The sequence below is a fragment of the Pinus tabuliformis genome, chromosome 1_1 (assembly GCF_031772625.1).
Source record: "Pinus tabuliformis cultivar Carrire ecotype Pingquan chromosome 1_1, CPIR1, whole genome shotgun sequence".
Classification (NCBI taxonomy): domain Eukaryota; kingdom Viridiplantae; phylum Streptophyta; class Pinopsida; order Pinales; family Pinaceae; genus Pinus; species Pinus tabuliformis.
In genome coordinates this window covers 176,227,553-176,250,909 of record NC_142297.1, presented here as the reverse complement: position 1 = coordinate 176,250,909, position 23,357 = coordinate 176,227,553, and the positions used below count along the sequence as shown (strand labels likewise).

Sequence of the window (23,357 nt, the reverse complement as noted above, 5' to 3'; positions counted from 1 at the left end):
CTGAGCCTAATAATGTAAAATACCAAACGAAAACTGTAAACTCAAAATGAGAACTCTAGCCAAAAAACTCCAAAAGAACATGAAAAACAACTTGAAAATGAAAAGTGTTGATGTTGGAATAAATTTTTTTTTTCGAGGTAAATTTTCAACATTTTTTAAAACTGGCAATGAAAGCCAATAAAATCCATTTTTTTGTGCACAAAGCACCCTGAAAATGAAAAGTGTTGATGCTGGAATAATGTTTTTTTTCAGGGTACATTTTCAACATTTTTTAATAATGACATTAAAGATAAAATATCATGACTCCAAAAAACCTTAAAATTCCAACAATTTTCAATCATGGAATTAAAGATAAAATATCATGTCTCTAAAAAGCCTTAAAATTCCAACAATTTTTAGGCATGGCATTAAAGACAAAGTATCATGTCTATGAAAAGCCTTAAAATTCCAACAATTTTCAACCATGGCGTTAAAGAAAAAATACTTATAACTTTTTTCAACCATAACATTAAAGATAAAATATCATGACTTAGGAAAACCTTAAAATTTTGACAATTTTTCAACTATGGAATTAAAACGAAAGATCATGACTACAAAAAACCTTAGGTTTTAAACGTAATTCAACCATGGCATTATGGAAAAATTTTATGACTAAAAAAACATTAAAAAAGAATACCTGAATGAAAGATTCATTATACAAAGAGTAATTTCATTTTTAAATGATAAAAGTATAGCAATTTTAAAATCTTAGCCTAAGACAACTTGACACATTGCAACAAAAAATTAAAACTCAACCATCAAATTGACACATAGTGTAGGCAAACTCAACCCATTGTAATGAAATCTTAAAAGCTAACCATGAAATTAACACATTGTGGGGGCAGACTCAATCAATTATAATGAAAACTTTAAAAACAACTATCAAATTGACACATAATGGGATCGGGTTGTGGGTCGATGATCGACAGAGACCCTTTAGAGAAAAAAAACAAAAAAACAAAAAAACAAAAAACAAAAACAAAATCAAAAACATGACCCAAAAAATAAGAATAAAAAAATCAAATACAAAAACACATATACAAATAAGCAAAAAAAACAAAAAAAAAATAAAAATAAAAAATAAAAACAAAAACAAAATTAAGTTAGAAAAGATAAAAATTTAAACAAAAAAAATAAAAATAAAAAGAAAACAAGAAAATATTAAAAAATATAAAATAAAAACTAAAAAAAGATGAATAAAAAATAAGAAGATATTTCCAAAAAATATAATTTAAGAAAAGAACTTAAAAATTAAAAAAAAAAAAAATCATTAAAATAAATAAATAATACACTTAAAAAAAAACATTAAAATAAAAATAAATAGAAACATTAAAACGATTTTTTTAGAAAAACAAATTAAACACATTTTTTTTTTTAACAAAGTCGTCTACTTGTGTATTATAAAACTTGCGATTCGAAAACTATTACAATAAGAGGAAGATTCCAAGAGCTGAGATTCAAAATTAGGCTCGCAGACCCATAGTTCTCGAAGCTCTTCTTAACTACACTTAATACTGAATTTAAACGGCTATATTGCCTTACAAAGGATCCTCCTATCCATTTATAACTGCACCGCATGAGTTAGGGGGGATGTTGGGTAACCGATTCATCCTGGAGAGGTTCCCTCTTGCTCACTCTTGTTGGAGCTTCTCCTTGCTGTCTTGCACCGCATGAATTTGCTTGCGCTCGATGCCTGATGCCATTGTGCGCGAGGGAAAGCCAGCTATTGCCGTTCACTGAGAGAATCTCAGAGTGATGCCTCCGATCCCGAAGAGCTCTCCTGCGCGCGCTATGTTTTTGATGAGTAGTGAGGGCCTTTGGATTCTTGATGAGTTTAAAAAGGATGCAACGGGCGATCTCCCACTCATGAATGTAGGCGGAGTGACTGATCAAATCTGTCCTCGAGTGATCTGAGGCGCTCTGTGACTGTCCTTGTATTCTGTAACAGGTATGGGCATGATCACGCATTCCTTTGGTTCCGGGAGAGTGTCGAAGAGAAATGCTGTTGTTTCCTTGCATGTTCAGGTCCTGAGGCCGATTCCCTGTCCTGTACCCTCCGTTTTGGCAGTCGAGATCGATTTGTAGAGCAGAAGATCTCTTTTTCGCTGGCCTGTTGTCTCGAGATAGATGCCTGAGGTGACTAACAGTCAGATGCATTGGGATTAAGATATATCTATGGGATATCATGATCATATATTTCCTCATTCTCCCTCACCTGGCCCGTGGGTCTTTTGATGGCCTTGTTGGCCAGCTCGTCAGCTGTCTTATTATGAATTCTGAGGACGTGTTTATAAGTCACGTTGTTCATGCCCCTGGCCTGTTCAAGGATTCTGTCTTTTGTTCTGTTCAGGGCACATTGGTTGAAGTTGCTCCCCTTGTTTAAGGCTGCTATTAGGATTGCTGAGTCTCCCATCACTAGAAGGTCATGAATTCCCCTCCTCCGCGCTATGGAGATCCCCAAAAGGAGGCTATATGCTTCTGCTTTGTTGTTTGACAAAGTCCCCAAGCTCCATTCATATGTTACCATCGTTTTTCCTTGGGGGTCCTTTAAAACTCCCCCTGCTCCAGCTATGCCTGGATTGTTCTTTGAGGCCCCATCGAAGTGTAGTGTGTGCCTCTTTTGCCTTTGGATCCAGTTGTTAACTTCCTCTTTTGACCCTCTGATCTTCCATTCACTCTGTCCAGATCCCTTGATTGTCTTGAATTTTGGGTTTGGCTTGCAGTTGAATCTTTGAACCCATGCTTTCACTTGCTCAGTTGAGTATTCCGGGTCAGCTTGTTGAATCCCGTTGGCTTCAATAGTCTCAGCTATAAGCGCAACAGTTTTGGCCAGGATATTTGAGATCCTAGGTTTTTTGTCTTTGAAGATGCTTGTTACACTAAAAAATGTCACCTTGACTACTTACAGTTAGTATGGCTCAAATCAACAGTCATGCTACCCTCTTAGGCAAGTCTATGCCTCTGTTATCCATCTCAAACTCAAAATAGAGAGAAAGTCTTGTAAAAATCATGTTTATCTCTGGGGTCGCAGGTTCTCTCTAGTCTTACCTGCGGGGACGCGGACCTTGTTCACAAAAACTGCGTCCATGGACGCTCTGTATGTAAAGGGACAGGTGCGTCCCTCTGTAAAAGACAAAATGCGCGAGTTTTATCTTGAAAAAGTTACTTGTGGTTACTTCTAGAACATTCTAGAGGTCGGTTTGATGAAATGGATGCGCCTCCAGTTGGTTCATGTATCTCTATTAAGGGGAGTCTTATCCCATCAATAAGGGAGCTATCCCACCCAAAGAGGGGGATGATCCCATTGATGGTGGACCAGAATAACCTCTTTACAGCACTATAAATAAAGGCATTGAGCCAGGAGGAAAGGAGGTTGGAGCTATACATTTTCTTTGGGTAAATGCTGCAGGATTTAGGTCTTCCATTAGAGCCTTTGTGAGGAGAGATTGTCTTCACTTGATTCTACTTGGGAGAGGGTGAGCTTTGTCAAAGAAGAGGAAAACCCTTGATGGACCCTGGGAGGAACTTGCACAACACCAAGGCCAGGTTGTAAGAGTTTCTTTGTTTCGTTATTAATACAAACTGGTTTATTTTTCTCAATAGCTTATGTTAATGAGTTATTTCATGTGTTCCTTGGTCTGCATGTTGGATATATGTTTTATTATATGAGATGCAAGTGCTTGGTAATTGTTTGATTGTTTGTGGTTGCAGGAATTGACTTGAAGGAGGAGCTCATCCGGATCGTCAAGAACGGACTTCAACAATAGCGTTTTGGAATAAGGTAAGCCTAAACACTTGTAGTTTTCATGTTATGAAAGGTGTATTTAGAGAAAGATCACTCCTTTTTGTCTTGTTTGTCATTAGAATGTCTTAGACTTCTAGGAAGGTCAGTCGTGTCCGCACCCTTGACAGTTTCCGTGTGACAAATTGGCGACTCCACTGGGGAGCCATTAATGAGAAAGTCTTTTCCTTTATATGAACTTGACTTTGAGAAAATCATTTTTGTTTTCTGGTTTTTGACTGTGCGAATTAGTATTTGGGTGGCTTAGCTTTAGATTTAGTTAGATTTGGTTTTTCTTTATTTTTCCAGACGGACGCACCCTCTTAGTACTGCACAGTGCGTCTTTGGACGCGCTGTTGCCGTCTGCACAGAGCGGGGCCGCACCTGTGACAACAGGTTGCCTGCGTCTTCCTGTAAAACTTGAGAAAATTCCATTTTTGCTTCAAATTGCTTTTAGATTTTGTTTTTCCTTAGTGTTTTCCGCCCAGATCCTTTAGTACCCTGTCAAGAATTTTCACCTAAACTAGTTTTGTGAGCTTTGAGTGTTTTAATGGTTTTCAACGAAGTTTTGACCTAGGGTTTGATTTTTGGAAAGGCTTTGTAGTGACTTTACTATTAGAAAGTTGTCCAGCCTTAGATATCTCTGGTTAGTCAACCTTCTTAGAAGTCTGGCCTGTCGTAAAGTCTCCTTTTGTGTGCAACTTGCCATTTGAGTTGTGTTGGGTCAATTTTCGAATTACTTGTTTATAAAGTATTGATTTCCATTTTAAAAAAAAAACAAAAAGATTAGAATTTTGTTTTGGCTAGTTGTTGATTCTGCAATAAGCTAGCCCTTGATTTGATTGTAATCAAGTAAAACACCTTAGAAATAATCATTGTTAGTTTTGGCCTCATTAAGATTGCTTAGGGTAAATTTACCTTTAGTTTGCTTATGAGTGCATTTTCATAGATTTTAAGAGTTGTTAAGATTGATTTTTTGTTTAAATTAGATTTACTTGCTTTATTAAAAGAAAAATACAAAAACATCTTCTTAAAAGTCTTGTTTCAAGTAGCTTTTTGTTTTCAAAAGAAGAAAAGAGTTTTTTCGTGCATGTAAAGAGAAGTTATGTTTTTATGCTTGGAAAAGACAAACGAATTGTTTCTTTGATTGTTTTCAATTAAAAGGTTGCTTTTATAAAGTTTGCATTCTCTCAACTTTTTAGTTAAAGCAATTCATCGAAAAGTAAAGTAGTGGATAAATCATTCTAGGTGCATTTTGTAGTGGTTTCGAGTCGAGTCAACACACCACTAGTTTCACTTCCATCACCTTTTGACTTAAGAAACAACCTTAAAAGTAACGCTTAAATTAAAATCAATCTAGTAATCTTTATTTTTCTAGGGCTCTGAAGCACCAACATAGCTTAGGCTAGGGTCTTGGAGTAGGTGAGTACTTAACTCTCCAAGACTACAAAACCAAACAGATAGTCTATCTTGAGTAGAACAAATCCAATTGTTTCAGTTACATTCTGGGAAAGCTCCTCTTAAAGGAGAAGCACGAGCTCGTGTCCGAACCAGTGAGGGGATCATTCCTCCCTCGTTGGGAACGACGCCAGACAGTACGTATTACAAACGGTAAACCTCGGATTAACCATTGTCGAGGAGCCAGGGGTCACTTATCGGTAAACCTTGGATTGTTATCAAGGAGCCGGTAAGGGGATTGGAGCTTGCTACTCTGCCCTTGCGTGCTGTTGGAGCCTAGACTGTTCCCCCAGGTGTAATTGTTGTGATTGGTAACCTTAGTGGCTATAATATCTAGGATTCTACCCAAGGTGACGGTGGAGGGAAGGTCCCACTGTACCTGGAGCAGACGTCGGTTATACTCACTTGGATTTTCTGGGGGGTTCGCTTCACTTCGAGACGGTTAAAGTGGAGGAACTTGGTCCAGTCTATTCATTAAGCAGGTTGCCGGGGTAACTGTTCCACCCACTATTTCTGTACTGAATCCTGCGATGTTGGGCTTAATCACCAACTAGCGTTTTTGGTCCGGAAGACTACTGTTTGTGTATGGTTTGACGCTCTAGATTATTTAGGCGTGTGCTTCAAAATTGATTGGTTCTTTAGAAGACTTTAGGTGGTTTGATTTGAACTTTTTTATTTTGTTTTCGTGTGTTGTAGTTAAAATCTTTAATTGTGGCGGAATCACCGAGAAGGTCCCGTCGAATTGCGGGCCAGTCTCCTGAAGTTGTGTCTGTGGCCGAATTGTTGAGAAGATCCCGTAGACTTAGGGGATCCCCTCCTCGAGACGACCCAGGTCATTTAGAAGGGTTAAAGGTCCTTGTAACTCCTCCTAGTGGCAGTAGAGTAGGATCACCTGAAGAAGGAGAATCTTCCTTGGTAGTCCATCCGTATTACCAAAGTTTAGAAACAGGTTACAATCCCGAAGCTGTTACAGTTTCCGAGCTTGCTGGTAGTTTTTCATCTGCCAGTGAAACAGGCGAAGAACCTGAAATTTCAGAACCTGTTACTCCAACTCCTAGTGTTCCTGATTCACCAAGAATAGAAAGAATTATCACCGAAAATCTTCCTGTTGGATTAATTGCTATAGAAGAACTTGTTCCAGAGGAAGAAATAGGCGTTTCTAATTCTGAAGATCTAATTACCCTTGATTAAGGGAGCGTGAATCCATATTTTACAGTCCTCCTAGAAGTGAACCTTGGTACCTTGCATTAACCAATTTTTTAGACAACTCAGTAGGTTTTTCTACACCTCGTACTCCGGTTCCACCTAGAGGAATTCATTCTCCTGTAAATATGTCTGGTCAGTCATCTGTGTTTTCACAAAGTCCTGAATCATTTTTACATGGCGGTCCTTCTGTTCCTACTGGGTATCAATCACTTTCTGGTACCTTTGTGGGAGCATCTCCTAAACCTGTTGATCATGGGTTATTACTTGGAAACAGTGGTAATGTACCATTGAGTATAGGTGACATTTATATGATGTCAGGTTCAACTCCCATTAACCAACCTCAAGGTGGCCAATTACCGCCTGGGGGGCAACCTTCGTTTATACCTGGGGGGCAACCTCAAGGTACTTCATTTGCGACTGGGGGGCAACCCCAAGGGTATCAACCCCAGCCTCAATTTGTACCCCAAAGTCAACCTCAGTATCAGTATCAACCTCAAGGATGGCAACCTCAAGGATGGCAACCCCAAGGGTATCAACCCCAAGGGTATCAACCTCAAGGTTACCAACCTCAAGGTCAAGGTCAACCCCAGTATTCGTATTTACGTCAAGGTTATCAACCACCTCAAGGGCAATCATATGGGACTGCACCTTACAGTTATCAACCCTATCCTCAATACGGCTATGGCTCTCAGTATCCTCAACCTGTTACGAGTCAATACCCTGGAATGTTAACATGGGATCCGTCACAGGGTCAACAGATGTTGCAACCAAGTATACAGTCGGTACCTCAAGCAGGACAACCTGCAGTTCCTGGTCCATCCCAGCAACCGCAACCTGTCCAGTCAAGTGTTCAGACCCCTGTAACTTCGGTAGTTACTCAGCCGCCAATTGCACCAGGTACTCCACCTCACACGGCTGTAGCAACTACCGCTTCATCTACCATGTTTACTTCTGGAGTATCGGCAGCTCCAGTTTCTACTGTCCCTGTAACCACTCCTCAGACATCTGTACCGTTGTCTGGACCCACGGTTCAAACCACAGTCCAGATGCCTGTAGGCCAACCTGGTACTAGTACGGTTGTTACTACTCAACCTCAATTTGTTCAACCTCCGTACCAGGGACAGTATCAACCTGGGCAAGCTGCCCAACAACCGGTTTACCAGTATCAACCGTATCCTGGGTACAATTATCAACCACCTCAACAACCCCAGTACGGTCCGGTTAATCCTGGTTTTCCAGGAGGATATAATATCCCCAATGCGAATCCTGTTCCTAGTTATCCTGGATATCCTCCTCCTGGGGCTGGTATTGTGACTCAGAGTTTCAGAGATCCTAACCGGCAGTTACCATTTATTGCAACTTTAGATTTACCCGACTTGACGCGCCTAACGAACGATCCAATTCAATATCTTCCGTTTTGGCCGCCAATGCCAAATAAGTTGCCCAGCGATATACCCAAGTTCGAAGGTAAGTCTGGAGAGGATCCGTCTAATCACGTGATGACTTACCACCTCTGGTGTGCATCAAATTCCATCTAGATGATTCTATCCGCTTACGTCTTTTCCAGCGTACACTCATTGGTCTCGCGGCCAAGTGGTACATTGAGTTACCACGGGCCTCTTTTTACAACTTTAGCCAGTTAGCTACCTCGTTCTTAACTCATTTTCAGTTACCAGTCAGATACGATAATGGTACAGAGTTATTAACTTCGCTAAAACAATCGACATCCACGTACATTTCTGATCACATCCATGAGTGGAGACGTCGAAGGAGATTAGTGAAAGTTTTTATCCCAGACCAAATCTTAGCTGAATGGTTTGTCAAATCATTATTACCAAGAATTACTGAAGATGTCGCTAAGGCCGGAGTAGTTACTGAGGAGCAAGTCATTGCTCAGGCACAATACCTTGACTTAGTTTACACTCAGTCGGGTACGTTACATGAGAAAATTCCGGATCTTCCAAAGTCAAACCAAATCGCTGCTGCTCCTTCGGGATCTCATGCCGCTGATGGTATGATCGGTATCGTGACTACGAAGAGTAAGAAGAAGTCTTCCAAGGCCTCCAATACTCCAATTATCACTTTGCCTGATTCTCCGACAGGAGAGTCTTCTCCTCCTGAACTTACCGCCGACATTCACGCTGTAGAGTCATCTACGGCCAAATCCAAAAACGGTGGAAAGAAGAAAGGAAAGAAGAAGGCTAAAGCAGACAAGGCTCCAAAGGAGAAAACGAAAAAGTCGGAAACCAATGACGAAAAACGCAAACCTCGCTATCCTTGTCTTATTTGTGAAGAAGATCATTTTACGAGAGACTGCCCTCATCGGGCCGAGGTAGTGAAAATAGTCAAAGGTTCTCCGACTCCTGCTGTGTTAAAGAATCCATTTCCAGAGCAGGAAAATAAGATGATAGGTTCTTCTTCGAATGCCAGTGAAGAACCCATTTTGATGATGTCTCATGTCAGGATTGCGACTCGATCGCAAGATTATGGTAGTAAGGCTCCTGTTGATGGTAAGGAAGCAGAATCTTCTCACTCTAACCCATCAACCTCAGCTCCTGGTTCCGATCCACTACAGATCGAAAAACCTAACCCAGACTTAGTGATTAAGCCGCCCGCCAAGGGTGTACTTCGAAGGTCTGCTTTCAATCCACATGCGAGAGCAGCCCAGAATTACAACATTGTTGAAGACTTAGCTGTTTCACCTTCAGCAATGTCGGCACTCGAAGTGCTGCAATCATGTCCAGCGCAACGAAAATTGCTTTTGTCGGCTATTGGAGCTGTCGATGTTCAGGACCCGAACCTAATGATCTTTGATCTAGAAAATAGTACACCACGTCTCCCCCATCAAATGGCTTTCCAAATCCCAGTGATAGTCAAAAACAGGCCTATTCATCGGACTGTGATTGATGAGGGAGCTTCTACGTGTATTATGTCGATTCAATGTTGGAGATCGCTTGGTTCTCCTTCGTTGAACCAATCCCCCACCATCCTTAAGGCCTTTGATGGCCGTGGGTTCCGTCCGTTTGGTATTCTACAAGAATTGCCTATAGGGGTCGAAGGTAAAACCGTTAGTCTGGATGTGGAAGTGGTTGATGCCCCTCTAGACTACAACCTTCTTTTGGGTCGAAGTTGGTCATATGCTATGACAGCGGTCGTTTCATCGGTCTTCAGAGTCATTAAGTTTCCACATAACGGTAAGATCGTGACTATTGATCAGCTGACATACTTTTCATCCGACCCAACCTCTTTAGAAACTATCCAGCATGTTGGTAAAACGACAATCCCTTATAGGGACATTGGTGTAGGTTTAGTTAAGGATTCCGGTTTACTGGGAACTTTTCCTCTCCCTCCACTCAATGCAGACCCTTCGTTCGCAACAATTCATATGATCACGTCAGAAAACATTATTTATGATGATCCTTGGTATGTTCCCTCTGACTCTGAGCTAGACTCACTCGGTGATGTTATGCCGTTGAGTCCGTATGAGATTGCTTATGAAGCTCTTATGTCTTTTACCGATTTTCATTCAACCGACCAAATGAATGTGGTCAGTGAAGAGTCACTTTTCACCTCACCCTTAGAACGGATAACGTTTCCCGAAGAAGTGTCATCTGACGAACAACTTCGCGAAATCCTAAGTGTAGATGATCTACCATGGGAAGATCTCCATCACAGATCTTCGTTTTTACCTAAGGATGATGCATTTGAAAATGATTTTTCATCTATCTTTACCGCTGAATATGTCAAAGACGCTCAGGATCCAACGAAACATTCTGATTCAGAGCTGAATTTAGGGAATATTTCTCGTACTATTCCCATTGATATTTCAGTGAAGCCCGGAATCGAGGAGAACATTCATATAGGTGCCGCATGTACTGAAACGAAATCCAAACTTACAAGGCCCTATTCCAAGAATTCCGCGACGTGTTTGCCTGGTCTTACGAGGAAATGCCGGGAATTGATCCTGCCATTGTTGTTCATGAAATCAAAACCTACCCGGATGCTAAACCCATTCGGCAACGGTTGCGTCAGATTCACCCTCGAAAAGCGGCTGCAATCAAAGCAGAAGTCGAAAAGCTGTTGAAAGCAGGTTTCATTTATCCGATCCCGTTAACGGATTGGGTATCGAATATTGTTCCCGTCAATAAAAAACAAGGAACAATAAGAATCTGTATCGATTATAGGGATATCAATCGAGCTTGTCCAAAAGACAACTATCCTACGCCTTATATCGATCAAATCATTGATGATTGTGCCGGAAGTGAGATGTTTTCCTTCATGGATGGTTTCTCAGGCTATAATCAAATCAATATTCTACCTGCCGATCAACCAAAAACGGCATTCATTTGTCCATGGGGGACATTTGCTTATTGCAAATTACCTTTTGGACTTAAGAATGCCGGGGCCACTTTTCAACGGGCGATGTCTTATGCATTTCATGACATCAAGCACATTGTGCAACCCTATCTCGATGATTTGCCTGCTCATTCTTTACAACGAGCTGATCACCTTGTCCACCTACGAGCAATCTTTATGAGGTGTAGGCATTATCGAATTCGGTTGAATCCCCACAAGTGTGTTTTCTGTATAGAAACAGGTCGATTGCTGGGATTTGTTGTTTCAAAAACCGGCATTCGCGTCGATCCCTCGAAAGTCGAGGCTATCATCAAATTGCCTCCTCCTTCGAGTTTGCGCCAACTCCAAAGTTTGCAAGGGAAAGCGAACTTTTTACGCCGATTCATCCCAAACTACGCCGAGGTCACTAAAGGTTTTACACGGTTGTTGAAACAGAACGCACAATTCTTTTGGGACGAGATTGCCCAACAATCTTTTGATGCACTGAAACACGCGTTGACCCATGCACCGTTATTGCATCCTCCCAACTACAACCAGGACTACTTCTTATACCTCGCAGCTTCGCATTCCACCATTGGAATGGTGTTAGTTCAAGAAGATGAATTCAAAGCAGAGCATGTGATATATTATCTTAGTAGAACCTTAAACCCAACTGAGTTAAAATATTCGCATGTGGAGAAATTGGCCCTGGCAGCCGTTCAAGCTGTCCAGCGTTTTCGTCACTACATTCTTCTCCGCAAGACTACAGTTATTTCGGATTGCAACCCTATGATTTATATTTTGACAAAACAACTGCTAGGGGGCAAGTACTCTAAATGGATTGTTATCCTGCAAGAGTTCGACTTGGAGTTCGAGAAGTCCAAGTCTAAGAAATCTTTAGTTTTTGCGGAATTAATGTGTGATTTCCCGAGTGCTGACACAGAGACTGTGGCAGAGGAGTCCATTGTGGACGAATCTTTGTTTCTTATTAGCACTTTAGATCCGTGGTATGGGGATATAATCATCTATCTCCAAACCCAAACCTTTCGGCCTGAAGCTTCCAAGGAAGACCGTCGAAAAATTCGGTTTCGATCCCAGCAATACAGAATTATTGGAGATACACTTTATCGCCGGGGGGCAGACTTAGTTTTTCGACGTTGTTTAACTCACGAAGAGGCTGAGAGAGTTTTGAATGATTGTCACTCTGGAGCATGTGGCGGTCATATGTCTGGGTATGCCACAGCTCAGAAGGTGTTGCGCGCTGGCTATTTCTGGCCGTCTATGTTTAAAGATTGTATCCTTGCTGTCAGAACGTGCCACAACTGTCAAGTGTTTGATCGAAAGATGCGCGCTCCACCTGCTCCTCTCCACCCTATAATTGCCGCTGGTCCATTCGCCAAATGGGGCATTGACTTTATTACTTGTAACCCTCACTCGGCCGGGGGGCATGCGTATATCATCCTCGCGGTTGATTATTTTACAAAATGGGCCGAGGCGATGCCTACATTCGACGCAAGCGGCAAGACAGCTGCAGTTTTCGTATTCAATCATATCATAACTAGGTTTGGTGTCCCACAAGCAATCATTACTGACCATGGGAGCCATTTTCGAAATGTCATGATGACTGAGCTTACAAGCCAGCTTGGTTTGCGCCACGATAGCTCTACTCCTTATTATCCGCAAGCCAACGGTTTGGTTGAGTCAATCAACAAAGTTCTAGTCGTCATGATTCGACGGATCATTGGTATCCATCGAACGAATTGGCATAACATGTTATTTTCGGCGCTATGGGCATATCGAACTTCAGTGAAAAATTCAACAGGTTTCACCCCTTTTCAGCTAGTTTATGGCTTAGAAGCTGTGTTACCTATTGAATGCGAAATCCCATCACTTCAAATGGCTGTCGAATTACTTCCAGCTACTTCCGAAGAGGAGAAACGGTTATTATACTTAGCTAAATTAGATGAGACTCGACGTGACGCTACTTTAGCTATCGAGACTCACGCGAAACGAATGAAAGCTCAGTACGATAAAAATGTAACCCCTCGAAGTTTTTCGGAAGGAGACCTAGTATTATTATATGATCAAGCTAACGATAAGCTAGGTGCCGGAAAATTCGTTCCCATGTGGCATGGGCCCTACATTGTAAAGCGAAAGCTAGCAAAAGGGGCTTATGAGTTAGTTGATTTTGATGGGGACTCTTTGGGTAAACCCAGAAATGGACTTTACCTAAAGAGGTATTATGCTTAAAATGATGGGTATGGAGAAATTTTTAGATAGGTTAGATTTTCTTTCTAGCTAGCAAGTGTGTTAGTTTAGTCAGTGTGCTTAGCTTAGCAAGTGTGGTTTTTCGTCATTATTTTGGCTCATCTTGGTTTTACTCTTGATATTGTAGATGTCGACGCCTCTCCAAACATACATTGGATTTGCTGATGGTGCTTGTCGTAGTACACGGAATATCTCTTCCGCAGCTTGGGTTATCTATTCGCCCTCTGACGAGTTAGTTTCTATGCATGGGGTAAGCCTCGGTCAAACAACGAATAACATTGCAGAATACAGTGCAGTGGTTGAATTATTATCCGAATCTATTTCATTTGGAATTCGACGTTTGATAGTGAGGTTAGATTCTGAACTTGTTGTATTACAGCTTAATAGAGTTTATGCCATTAGAAATCCTGTGTTATTAAGGTTGTTTTTGAGAGTGCGTCTCTTGGAACGTGAATTTGATTACATTGAATATCAACATATTCCAAGGTCTTTGAATACATTAGCAGATGCAATTGCTTCTCGAATGTTGGACAGACATTTACGATAATCATGCAAGTAAATTTAAAAACATTTCATCACATATGTTAAACAAGATAAGCCGGTAATAGTGATATATATAGATAGAAGTGTGTCAAAAAATATATACATCGTCTTCGATCATAGGTTTAAAACACCTTATGATCGGCAAAATGATAGTACAAAAAATCAAAATGTCACATGTGACTACAAAAGTGACTAGTCAATCACTGGTGGTGCTCTCTGTACGACACCACTGCGCGGGCTACCTTACGCAAAAAACTCCTAAACGGTCCAGGGACCGCGACTACGAAGCGCTGAAGCCTCATTGGAATATCATCCATAGTAGTCTCAGGTATATCTGCCGTGAGACGCTCTAGATCATGCTCCAAATCGGCTAGTACTTCTGCTGTCGCATCCTGTGGGGCCGGTGCCGGTGCAGCTGGATGTAGTCTATCATAAGGCCGGAGGTTGGCTGGACGCTGTGGGCCAACATCTGCATTTTGAAAATTTACTATTAGTTTTGAGACGATATATATAAAAAAAAAAAAAAAATACATAACTAGAAAACTTGTGAAAATAAAAAGTACCTCTGTCATCCCATTGTTCTCCCTGTGGAAGAACCATGTCCGGATCACCTCTGAAATCCATTCCGGCATACGGAAAGTCCTGTATCACAAAAAGCTGGCCCTCTAACCAGTCAAAATAACTATCTGAGAATCGAACTACTGTCGCGCCCTCGTCAGGATGCCGGGCCATCACCGCAACCCATCGTATCAGCTTTGGCTGCTGAGGACCCAAGATATCAACAGTGAGTTGCTGAGGGATCAGCATTGGAATTCTCTCCAAGGCAAAGCTCACGACTATAGGCCCATATCCAAAAGTCTTTAGTCGTCCGTTCCTTGCCTTGGTCAGTTGGCTCTTCATATGAGCCGACACAGCTTCACACCAGTTGAAAATGGTGCCTTGGTAACAGTCAATTGCCATCCGCATTTGGGATCCGGAAGCAATGTGTAAAGCGGCCGCGCCGCAAATTCTGGTAACCGTGAACGCTATGACTTTGAGTTCCGGCAGAGTGATGTGTTTTATCTCTATGCCTTTTGAATGGTGAGCTCCAGGTGTGCACCAAGTCTCGCGGAGACTATCAAGGGATTGGCCACCCGGCCTAGTCCCCGCAAGGTTGAGTTGCTCACCTCTGTTTGGCAAGCCAGTGAGAAAGTATACATCCGAGGGCTCTATCTCGAGCTGGTGCCCTCCTATGTAAAAGCATTGTTCCTGTACGTTCCATCGCTCAACCAGCCATTCCAAGAATCTTACCTGGCCCCTCATGCCCGGTATGGTCCAATATTTGTACAATCCGCATGCTCTTAGGGCATCCAGAGAAGGTTGATGATTTATTGCAGCTTCATCTTCCTCTACGTGCTCTCTTTCTCTCCAGTCTAACATGATTAGTGCCTGCATATCAAAAAATAGCATTAGAAATTAATTTGGGAATTTTTGGTGGTTTTTTGAGAGAGTTGGGGTTTTGAAATGCGCGTTTCTCGGAGGACGCACCCCGGCTTTGTAGCACAGGGCGCCCGGACGCAGCTGGCCTGAAGGCGGGCTGCGTCTTCCGACCGTTTTCCCGTATGAGAAAAAGTCGGGGGACGCAGGTCACCCAAAGGGCACCTGCGTCCGCCGAGAGGCGCATTCCAAAACCAAAACCCCCCCAAAAAATAAAACTAAAACCTAAAAATTGATTCTAAACGGATAGAAATGCAGAGTAGGATGTGTAAAATACCTGGATGAGACGGCGTTCGATTCCAACGGTCAGATTTTCCGCAGCAACCACGGGAAGTTTTCTTGTCAAAAGCCCTTTTTTCAACCTCAACAGTGAAACGGTAAAAATGACATGGTAAAAGGTCTTTTTATAGGTTTTTTGGATGAATTAGTTCATTTTTTACCATGAAAAGATGTTTTGAATGTATTTTTGCCTATTTTAAACAGGTATGAGTAATGCGGCGCTTTTGTGCAGGACAAAGGGATTTCGAGGGAAATTGTAAATTTTTCACAAACAAAATTGCAGAGTCATCTTTTAAGCCCTTTTCTGACTCCTAAAAAATGAAAAGATCGCCGAGTGTTTCTTTTTCACTCGTTAAAACGGAATTAAAAGACGGTCCCCTTTTAGCTCTTTTCTGACCGCAAAATCAGGAAAAGATTGCCGGGTTTTTGTCGTTTCGAACTCGATAAGGAAATAAAACGACGTGTCCTTGATCGCTTTTTACTTTTCAGATTAACGACACTAATATGAAAGTACTCCTTGGTCGCAAGATCAAGCGGTTCCCCCAGGTATTATTTTATACTTTTTCGGGCTTGAGGGACACAAATATACGAAAAAGTTCAACGTGGAGTCTCCTTTAGTTTTTTCAGACTCTCTAAAAATGAAAAACGCCGAGTTTCTCCTATACTGGGCTCGTTAAATTTTTACAGTAGAGGACCTGTTCAATTACAAACAGGAACGAACCACTCCTTCCTAGGGTTCGAATTTAAACTAGGTTGGACTCGTCCGAAGGATGAGCTTATAATCAAGCATATGTTATCCTCCTCAAGCTTGTTAAAAATAAAGAGGTACTTGCCAGAAATGGTGGGGGAAAAAAGAGAAGAATGAACCTATTTGTTACCTTTTGTCTCGAAGAAACTTTATTACCGCTCTTGAACACGACACTTGTTATTCACCTGGGTTGGGAAATCTTTCACCTCACAGTTGACCACGTCACTTTGAAAGTCTTTAACTGGGTTTCGGGGATTAACTTTGAGTTATTCGTCACCAAGCCATCTGTTGTGTCGTTATGTGTTCAAGAGGTCTGCAAACAACAAACTTTCATCTGCAAAATACTTGTCATCCATTTGACCATCCCTGAGTCAGTCCTTACAGCAACATTTCTTCAACTTGAACAATGATTTCGTGTTGCGGGCTTGCCTGCAACGGGTCGCTTTCTATCGACATCGACACATTATCTAGAAAGATGACTTAGGAATCGACAGTACCTTGAAGTCTGCATGCATCAATGGCAGGTTTCTCGCCTTTGACGTCAGTTTACATCATTGACTTTCGATCAGAGGATTCCGTGAAGTGTTCGACATCAAAACATCTATTCACATTTCACGGGTTGTGCTTGGTACTTTGAGGACCATTGACATTACTGGTGGTTTCTCTCACGCTTGTTAACAGTTTACATCATTGACTGGTAATCAAGTGGTTTCTACCATGTTCGACATCGAATCATTTAATCACATGGCTAGAATCGTACCAATTCGAGAAGTAGAAGTGAAGACCCTGGATCTAGTTTCTACCATCCAGGCTGCGAGGAGTTTTGTATTCATTATCTATGTAGGCTCATCATAAACAGATGGTTGCGTCCATACTGTGTCTACAAAAGTCTATAAAAATGATGTACTGCAAGATCATTCCTGTATCAGAGTAGTTAGTCCATTAGTTAAAGTTTTGAATCTGAGTATGGGAATGCCTACCTCAGTGATGATATATTCTTATCCATGTATTTTGTGTTGAAAATTGCAGGTTCCAACCAGGCCATCCACAAGGTAATCCTTGAAATGATAAAGCGCTTCACCCTTCCTAGAATTACAAAACCCTATTCTATTTCAGGCTTCGCACTTTAGGGGGCAATCTGTTACACTAAAAAATGTCACCTTGACTACTTACAGTTAGTATGGCTCAAATCAACAGTCATGCTACCCTCTTAGGCAAGTCTATGCCTCTGTTATCCATCTCAAACTCAAAATAGAGAGAAAGTCTTGTAAAAATCATGTTTATCTCTGGGGTCGCAGGTTCTCTCTAGTCTTACCTGTGGGGACGCGGACCTTGTTCACAAAAACTGCGTCCATGGACGCTCTGTATGTAAAGGGACAGGTGCGTCCCTCTGTAAAAGACAAAATGCGCGAGTTTTATCTTGAAAAAGTTACTTGTGGTTACTTCTAGAACATTCTAGAGGTCGGTTTGATGAAATGGATGCGCCTCCAGTTGGTTCATGTATCTCTATTAAGGGGAGTCTTATCCCATCAATAAGGGAGCTATCCCACCCAAAGAGGGGGATGATCCCATTGATGGTGGACCAGAATAACCTCTTTACAGCACTATAAATAAAGGCATTGAGCCAGGAGGAAAGGAGGTTGGAGCTATACATTTTCTTTGGGTAAATGCTGCAGGATTTAGGTCTTCCATTAGAGCCTTTGTGAGGAGAGATTGTCTTCACTTGATTCTACTTGGGAGAGGGTGAGCTTTGTCAAAGAAGAGGAAAACCCTTGATGGACCCTGGGAGGAACTTGCACAACACCAAGGCCAGGTTGTAAGAGTTTCTTTGTTTCGTTATTAATATAAACTGGTTTATTTTTCTCAATAGCTTATGTTAATGAGTTATTTCATGTGTTCCTTGGTCTGCATGTTGGATATATGTTTTATCATATGAGATGCAAGTGCTTGGTAATTGTTTGATTGTTTGTGGTTGTAGGAATTGACTTGAAGGAGGAGCTCATCCGGATCGTCAAGAACGGACTTCAACAATAGCGTTTTGGAATAAGGTAAGCCTAAACACTTGTAGTTTTCATGTTATGAAAGGTGTATTTAGAGAAAGATCACTCCTTTTTGTCTTGTTTGTCATTAGAATGTCTTAGACTTCTAGGAAGGTCAGTCGTGTCCGCACCCTTGACAGTTTCCGTGTGACAATGCTTGCGTTTCTGGCGAGCCATATCTGCCAGCAGAGGTTGGGGGGAATGCTGGACCAGAGTCTCTTGGCGAGGGTTGTGTCTTTAGTTGGAAAGGGAGAGAGTTTCCCCCAGCCTTTCTGAAGGAGAGAGACCTGGTTGGGAACCGCCCCTGTCTCTAGAGGGCTGATTATGAGCTTCCAGCATGTCGATGCTATAGGGCAGTCTATGAAGAGGTGATTGAGGCTTTCTTCCTCTTTCCTGCACATAACACAGATGGAAGGCCCCTGGATCCCCTTTTTTCTCAAATTCTCAGCTGTTAGGAGCTTGCCATGAAGCAAGGTCCAGTTGAAGAGTTTTATCTTCGGGAGACTTTCGATTTTCCAAGCGTTCTTGTGATATTGCCAATTATTCAATGCAGCTTGATTTTGGAGCGCTTTGTAACCTTCCCTAACCGAGTAGGTGCCTCCATTTGGATCCCATATGAAACTGTCCTCTTTCCCCTTGCTTGTGGGAGCTGCTCCTGCTAATGAGAGTTTAAGGTTGTTCCATTGCTCCTTTAGTCCCTCAGGAAGATGCCTGATTTTCCAGCCTTTCCAGTTGTCATGGTCCCAATTTGAAATGTCAAAGAGAGTTGTGAGATTTTTATCAGACATCCACTGCTGCAGCTGCCTCAGATGGGGAAGCTTTCCCTTGGCATCCTGACCCATTATTTTATCTTTCCATATGCTGGTTTGCTTCCCATTGCCTGGGGCTTTGGAGATATGAGATTTGAGGAGAGTTAAAGATTTTTTGATCAGCTTCCAGACCGGGGTGCATTGTCTTTCTGTGATTGTGTCGGAGAGGATATTGCTGTTGCTTCCACTTAGGTATTTTTTTTTCAAGACCTCTGCCCACCAGGAGTCTTTCTCAGTTAAAATTCTCCATATTAACTTGAATCCCATTGCCAAGTTTGCCAATCTGGGCACTTTAATTCCTAGCCCGCCTTTTTCTATGGGGAGGATGACCTTTTCCCATTTTACAAGACTGAATTTCTTCGTTTCTTGCTTCCCACCCTTCCAGAGAAAGCTTCTAAGAATGAGCTCCATGTGTTTATGGATACTTGAGGGGGCGAGCGTTATGGCGAATTGATAAATAGGGAGGGCTGATAAGATGGACTTGATAAGGATTGTTCTTCCTGCTAGATTGAGCCAGTGCATCCCCCAACTTTGAAGTTTGCCTCTAAGCTTCTCGATCAAATTAACCCACACTTCGTGTTTAATTGATTCTTTGGCCAGCGGGAGTCCAAGATACAAGAAGTGAGACCAACTAGATTGGGCTGGAATTTCCAGAATCATAGCAATCCTTTGAGTTATATGTCTTGGAACATTCCAGGTATATATTTTGCATTTGTTGTTGTTTAGTTTTCCCCCCGATGCTTGAAGGAAGAGATCAAGGATGGCCTTGAATCTCCTTGCCATAAGGCTTGAAGCTCCTCCTATTAGCAAAGTGTCGTCTGCAAATAGGGAGTGATTGATCCCTTTAGCTCCTCTGATTATGTCCACTCCAGTGATTTCCTTCAGCCTTCTCTTGTTTTCTAAGTGCAAGCTTAGAGTTTCCGCCATTATAATATAGAGAAAGGGGGATAAGGGGCAACCTTGCCTCAATCCACGGGTGCTTATGAAGGCTCTGCAAGGCCTCCCATTGATGAGCGGGGCTGTCCAATTCTGAGAGACACATTCCATGACTTTATTGATGAAATTCCTTGAGATCCCAAACTTTGCAAGCACAGTCTCCAGGAAGGCGTGATTTACCCTGTCAAAGGCACTAGCCATGTCCAACTTGATTATCATTCCTTTCTCATTTCTAGCTATACTGCTGTGAATTGCTTCTTGAATCATAATTACATTATCGGTTATGTGCCTCCTGGGAAGGAACCCACCTTGATTGTCAGAAATGATAGAAGGGAGAATTTGTTTCAGCCTGTTAGCTAGGATTTTTGAGATAATTTTATAAGACACATTGCAGAGGGAGATGGGTCTGAACCTATCAAAAGATTGGGGGCTTGGATCCTTTGGGATGAGGGCTAGGAACGAAGATTTGACACTACTTCCCAATTTGCTTTTATGGTGGAAGTTTCTCACCATTCTGAGGAAATCTTTTTTGATAATATCCCAATGGGTTTTGTAGAAGCTTACCGTGAAGCCATCCGGGCCTGGAGCTTTGTCCAGGGGCATGCTGTTGATGGACCACTCCACCTCTTCTGAAGTGATTTCTTTATCCAGATTGCTGTTTTGAACTTCAGTAACCTTCCTTTCAATAATTTTGATGAAGTCCGGGTTTTCTTTGTACTGAGGGTCAGCTGAGAGCAGGGATTGAAAATGGTTTGTCGCGGCCTCCTTGATTTCCTCACTCTCTGTTAACTCTTTCTCATTAAACCTTATCTTACCTATATTATTTCCAGCTCTCCTTAACTTGAGGCAGTTGTGAAAGAAGGAGGTATTTTTGTCCCCCGACTTGATCCAGAGACATCTAGACTTTTGCCTGAGCTCTTCCTCCTCTTTTCGATGCTGGTTGTATAAGGCTTTGTGCATCTCCGCTTCTACCTTTTGATCTTCTTCTGTTTCTTGAACTGTCTCCCTTTCCTGATTCCATTCCTCCAAGCTTCTTTGCAACTCTGTTTTTGTCCTCCTCTCCTCGTTTGCGTGGTTTTTTGCCCAGTTTTTTATAGCGATCCTTAGGTGTTTGATCTTTGATTCCCAGACATAATGCGGTGAGCCTGTTATCTCTATCTTCCATGTCTCCTTGATCAGAGATTTGAAGTCCTCGATGGCGTCCCAGGTCTTGTTATATTTGAAAGGGAGGGGGCCCAAATTCTCTTCTTTTTCCAAGTGCAGCGCTACAGGTTTATGATCAGAAGTGAAGCCCAGTAGGATTGAACTGTGGACCCTTTGAAAGCTGATTGCTGCACTCTCCTGTACAAGAATTCGGTCAAGTCTTTCTTTGATATTGTCTCTGCCTATCCTTTTGTTAGACCATGTGAAGCGGCCATTTTGAGGGGGGATGTCTATAAATTTGTGAGCTTGTATGATGTCCTCCAATTTGTCTCTGAATGGATCAGTGAAGTACTTCCCTCCAAGTTTTTCTTCTGCGTTTCTGATTAGATTCAGATCTCCTCCAAGAAAGATCTTCCTTCCTTGTAAGGTCTCTATATCTGCTTTTAATGATTCCCAGCAAGTGGCTTTGTCCCTAAAGTGGGGTGGTGCATATACATTGTAGATTGTGTATTCCTCCCTCAGATCTAGACTTTGCATGTCGATTCTAATCCACCACCTGTTTGGATTGCTGTTTATGAGATTCCATTTGCTTTTCTTCCATAATACACCTATGCCTCCTGATGCTCCTATTGCACTCACGGCTGTTCCTGCATACCTTCTAAACTTTGAGGTGCTGATTTGGAATTCTTGTTCACTGATTTTGGTCTCCTGGAGTAGGAGGAAGTCTGGTTGTTCTGAGTTCATGAGATCTCGGACTGCGTTTAATTTGAGGGAGGAGCCCATCCCCCTACAGTTCCAAGAGACCAAAATCATCATTTACCTATTTTGTTGTGAGGCCCGATTTTCTCCTTCGTTTTTTCGCCGCTTCCCTTGTTCTTGTCAAGATATGTGTCTATTGGTTGCTGTGTCCCTGTGGTCATCTCTTTTGCTGCATTCTCATCTCTTATTTCCTTATTCGATTTCCTTCCCACTTTCCTTGGTGGATCCGTGGCTGTAAAATTTTCCTTTGTTTTATTCCTTGTTAGAATCCTTTCCACTGTGCGAGGGGGGGAGGCCTGAAGGGGGGAGGAGGGGGGGGTTCTGTTGCCCTTGGGGGATGGAGGGGGGGATGAGGGTTCTTCGGAGGCTAGGGTTTCGAAAGGGTTGGAGGATGAGGGAATGGAATGATCCATGCTTGATGGGACGGCGGAGATGGGAGGGATATCAGCGTGGGGCACCTTTGGTTCAGGGGGAGGGTTTGATTTCTTTTTGTTTTTTACTACTTCCCATGTTTCCTCTGTGGGTTCAGAGCTGGCATTGACTTCTATTCTAGCTTTGGAGCACCTATTAGCAAAATGACCATATTCATGACATACCTTGCATTTGAAGGGAAGTTGCTCGTAATCCACTTGCTGTATGTGTGTCCACTGATCCACTCTGAGCTTGACGGCTTCTGGTAATCCTTTGCCCAAATCCACTTCCACGCAGATCCTCGCACAGGCGTGCATATTCTCTTTTGGCTCCGCTCTGTCCACATATTTCCCTATTCCGTTTCCGATTGCTCTAACTGATTCATCAGCCCAGCAGTGTAGCGGCAGATGCGGAAGGCGAACCCAAACCGGGACTGCATTGGGGACATCCATTTCTGGGTCGAAATCCGGGGTCCAGCGGTTGAGGTAAAGGCCTCTGGTATCCATGAAGTATGGTCCATTCCTAAAGATTAGGTTGCGGTCCTCCACAGTTTCGAAGAGGAAGGTGAAGAAGCCTCTTCCGCAGAATCTTATCGCAATTTTCCCCTGAACCATAGCGTTCCAATTTCTTTCCACCCATCTTTGGACAGTTCGGGAGGACGGCCATAACCCCGTGAACTGCCCAACTAGACCCCGTTCTGCCAAGGCAACAGCGGATCTCCTTGGGAGGATTGGGGGGAGAGGGATCTCCGGTATTTCATCAAGCTTCTTGATAAATTTTGAAGCCGTGGGTCGAATCCGTTCTGGATTGTTCTCTGGGATAAGAGATGCAAAAGATTTCTCCATGTCGGCCTGACCTGTGTCAGGAGAACCCATCATGCCGAAGGCGATTCTCAGGAAAAGGGAGGAGGCAAGAGGCCCAGCAGAGGGAGCAGCAGGCTGCCCTCGGCCTCAGCACGAGCAGCAGCGGGAGACGGGACGGAAGGCCCAGGGAGGGAGGAAGCTAGCGGAGCAGGAGGCTCGCAGCGGGGGCTGCGGCCCAGCAGCGGAGCTGCCGAGCGCAGTCAAGGGCTCGAGGGTTTCATCGCCAGAGAGAACGCGCGCCGGTCCAAGCATATATTTTTTCAA

General features: G+C 42.6%; 1 protein-coding gene across 1 annotated transcript; it reads right to left on the bottom strand.

Annotated features, from left to right (window-relative positions):
* Positions 1–2,212: 2,212 nt before the first annotated feature.
* On the bottom strand, positions 2,213–23,105 carry LOC149212132 (uncharacterized). Its single transcript, XM_089388570.1, has 3 exons — positions 22,416–23,105; positions 18,460–21,768; positions 2,213–2,932 (listed from the first exon to the last, which is right to left on the bottom strand). Exons 1-3 carry the CDS (start codon positions 23,103–23,105, stop codon positions 2,213–2,215), a joined length of 4,719 nt encoding a protein of 1,572 aa, XP_089244696.1.
* Between the last annotated feature and the right edge of the window lie 252 nt (positions 23,106–23,357).